The sequence below is a fragment of the Brassica napus genome, chromosome C5, assembly GCF_020379485.1.
Source record: "Brassica napus cultivar Da-Ae chromosome C5, Da-Ae, whole genome shotgun sequence".
Classification (NCBI taxonomy): Eukaryota; Viridiplantae; Streptophyta; class Magnoliopsida; order Brassicales; family Brassicaceae; genus Brassica; species Brassica napus.
In genome coordinates this window covers 54,523,674-54,527,794 of record NC_063448.1, presented here as the reverse complement: position 1 = coordinate 54,527,794, position 4,121 = coordinate 54,523,674, and the positions used below count along the sequence as shown (strand labels likewise).

General features: G+C 32.1%; 1 protein-coding gene across 1 annotated transcript; it reads left to right on the top strand.

The window, feature by feature from the left end:
• Positions 1 to 701: 701 nt before the first annotated feature.
• Positions 702 to 2,152, top strand: LOC106453052 (REF/SRPP-like protein At3g05500). Its single transcript, XM_013895274.3, has 3 exons — positions 702 to 842; positions 1,028 to 1,252; positions 1,492 to 2,152. Exons 1-3 carry the CDS (start codon positions 804 to 806, stop codon positions 1,963 to 1,965), a joined length of 738 nt encoding a protein of 245 aa, XP_013750728.1. The 5' UTR covers positions 702 to 803; the 3' UTR covers positions 1,966 to 2,152.
• Positions 2,153 to 4,121: the final 1,969 nt, after the last annotated feature.

Here is a 4,121-nt window from a genome sequence, read left to right as displayed (position 1 = left end):
ACTATATATATGTCGGAGAGACGGGTCAGAAAAAATGGAACAACACATTTCTTATAGTAGCTCATAATGATGCTTCCATATTTTTAGGATTGATGGTTCATCAATATGTTTACAAAACAAAGTCTGATCTGTTTCTCTAAATTGACTGAGACATAATATCTATTTTATCTTCACAAAATCTCATTAAAGATCGGATGGTTTCAAAGCTTAGTATATATGTATTCTTCGTTTTTATAATTTTATCTAGTGGTTTATTTTTGTATCTACTAACATGCTCTTCAGTAACATTTCATGTATACTTCATGCTCTTCAGTAACATTTTTCTTAGTCATTGTAGAGAAAGCAATACAACTTTTGTTTTGATGCACATTATAAACATGTGCGGTTATGAAACAAAAAAATCCTACACGTTACGATTATGTAATTTATGATCTATTATACACATGTAGAATCTTCTTCTTTTAATAAAATTTTGATTATATAATCCATTTTCGGCAAATATAAAAACAGTTTTTTTTTTTTTTTTTTGGTCAATATAAAAACAGTTTATAATTTTTCTTTTCTTAGCTTATATGTTTACTTAACCCACACGTCGTCAACGCCCGCCCATAGGACATGGATGGTTACGAAACCGAACACACGCGTGCACGCGTAGTCTACAGCATTCACACGTGCCAAAACCATGTTATATAAACAAACCTAAAGCACGCTAATTCCTCATCACCATCACATTGTTTTGTTCGTCAAATTCAACTTAAAAAAATCTCGCTAAGAAGAATCGTCGTCTCTTCATACGAACGATCATGGCACAAACCGATATCAATCAGCCGAAACTAGACATGGTAATTATTTAATCTGAACGTCTTATCGATTCTCGTCTCAAATATCTGGTTCATCATTTCTAGGATTTGATTGTTAAGGATCGTAGTTCATATTAATTATCATGCATGTGGAGAAGATTAGGATTAACGAATTTAATTGTGAAACCTAATCTCTGTTGGTTAATTACAATATGTGAAAATTTCAGACAAAGGAGGAGAAAGAGAGGTTGAAGTATTTGGAGTTCGTGCAAGCTGCTGCTGTTGAAGCATTGCTTCGCTTTGCTCTCATTTACGCAAAGGCTAAGGACAAGTCTGGTCCTTTGAAACCAGGTGTTGAATCCGTTGAAGGAGCTGTCAAGACTGTGGTCGGTCCTGTCTACCATAAGTACCACGACGTCCCCGTCGAGGTTCTTAAATACATGGATCAGAAGGTAATCCCTAGTTTTAATTTTGCTGGTTATTATATACATTATTCTTTTTTTTCTTTTCTAAATAAACAAATTAGCCAATATTTTATTTGAAATATTTAATTTATTCAAATATTTTGATATATAATCCGAAAATTTGAATTGTCTATAATATACATTTTGATACGGAAAAACACAGGATCGATGACGTGGCAGAGTCGTTGAGCTGACAATATCTATTGAACCGTCTTTGATCATTGCAGGTTGACGTGTCTGTGAGTGAGCTTGACCGCCGCGTCCCACCAGCGGTCAAACAAGTGTCTGCACAAGCCATCTCAGCTGCTCAGATAGCACCCATCTTGGCTCGTGCTTTAGCCACTGAGGTTCGACGTGCTGGCGTTGTGGAAACCGCATCTGGGGTGGCTAAATCCGTCTACACCAAGTACGAGCCTGCCGCTAAGGAGTTGTACGCAAGCTACGAGCCGAAAGCGGAGCAGTGTGCAGTTTCGGCTTGGAAGAAGCTGAACCAGCTTCCTCTGTTCCCGAGGCTGGCTCAGGTAGCTGTACCAACGGCTGCTTTCTGCTCTGAGAAGTATAATGATACGGTGGTGATGGCTGCAGAGAAAGGGTACAGGTTCACATCGTACATGCCTTTGGTTCCAACAGAGAGGATCTCAAAGATCTTCGGGGACGAGAAGACTGAGACTAAGCCGTTGGAGTTTCATCCTCTTGATTGATTTTTGTGTGTTTGTAGTGTGTTGTTTGGTTTGATGTGAACCGGATCTTGGTTCGCGACTGGTCCCTGGTTCTGGTTCTTTCGTTTCTTGGTCTTTCTGTTTTCTTCGAATATTTGGTTCAGTAATACCAAAAAATGTATGCTTTTATGTTTCGAGTATTGTATAAAAGCTTTATTGTGTTTGTTTATAGGATAAACCAAATTACTCAAATAATTTTCTTCGAAATATCAAAAATTATCTAAATTATTTGAAACTTTTATCTGAAGATCTAATTTCTTTATATTTAATCAGAAACTTGAATTATGTAACATTTTAATATGAATTAATCGAAAAAATGGAACCGAATTATACCCAAAATCATTTTTAGTACTAACGGTTTCCAACTTTGTCACCTAAATTAAAAATAACCGAATCAAATTTCTTAAACAGCTAAATTAAACATATATTTCTAGATCAAAAACCAAAATAAACCGAGCCCAATCATTATCCAAAATGTCGATGCTTAGTTTATCGTATGATTGAACTCGTAAACCAAAATGTCATATTTTTTGAAATTTTCTCAAAATCTATGTGTTAACCCCTACGAAAATATTGATTTTTTTCGGTAAACGCTCAATATATTGAAGTATATAATCTTTAGATTTGTTTAAAAATTTATAACCACATTATAAATTTGTATTAATGTATGCTAAACTTCTTTTCATGGTACATTGACATCGTTCTAATTTTTTTTATCAATTAATTTAGTAAAACTGCGTATATTTTCAAAATTAGTGGACGAACCACTATAAAATCGTTATTCTCTTGAGAAACGGAGACAACAAAGGTTCCAAACCTCTTTGACCTTCATCATATGTTATTGCAGGACTCAACTATGTATTAAAACAATATTGTCATATTTCTCCTACGAAAATATTAAGTTTTTCGGTAAACGCTCTATATATTGAAGCTTATAATCTTTAGATTTGTTTTAAAATTTATAACCACATTAGAAATTTGTATTAATGTATGTTAAACTCATTTTCATGGTATATGGACACCGTTCTAATATTTTATCAATTAATTTAGCAAAATTACAAATACTCCCTAAATCAGTGGACGAACAACTATAAAATCGTTATTCTTTAAATATTGAGTTTTCGGTAAATACTCTACATATTGAAGCCTATAATCTTAAAATTTGTTTTAAAATTTATAACCACATTATACATTTGTATTAATGTATGCTAAACTAATTTTTATGGTACATGAACATCGTTTTAATTTTTTATCAATTAATTTATTAAAACTGCATATACTTTCTAAACTAGTGGACGAACAACTATAAAATCGCTATTCTCTTGAGAAATGAAGACAACAAAGGTTCCAACCTCTTTGACCTTCATCATATGTTATTACAGGATTCAACTATGTATTAAAACAGTATTGTCATATTTTTAAAAATTTTCTCTATCTATAACCCCTACGAAAATATTGATTTTTTTTTTGTAAACGCTATATATATTGAAGCCTATAATCTTTAGATTTGTTTTAAAATTTATAACCACATTATACATTTGTATTAATGTATGTTAAACTATATTTAATGGTACATGGACATCGTTCTTATTTTTTATCAATTAATTTAGTAAAACTGCATATACTTTCTAAATTAGTGGACGAACCACAATAAAATCGATATTCTTTTGAGAAACGGAGACAACAAAGGTTCCAAACCTCTTTGTCCTTCATCATATGTCATTGCAGGATTCAACTCTGTATTGAAACAGTGTTATCATATTTTTTGAATTTTTCTCAAAATCTATGTGTTAACCCCTACGAAAATATTGATTTTTTTCGGTAAACGCTCTATATGTTGAAGCCCATAATATTTAGATTTGTTTTAAAATTTATAACCACATTAGAAATTTGTATTAATGTATGCTAAACTCCTTTTCATGGTACATGGACATCGTTCTAAGTTTTTATCAATTAATTTAGTAAAACTGCATATACTTTCTAAGTTAGTGGTTCTGGTTCTGGTTCTGGTTCTTTTGTTTCTTCGTGTTTCTGTTTTCATTGAATATTTTGTTGAGTAATACCAAAAAAATGTAAACTTTTATGTTTGGAGTATTTTATAAAATCTTTATTGTGTTTGTTTATAGGATAAACCAATT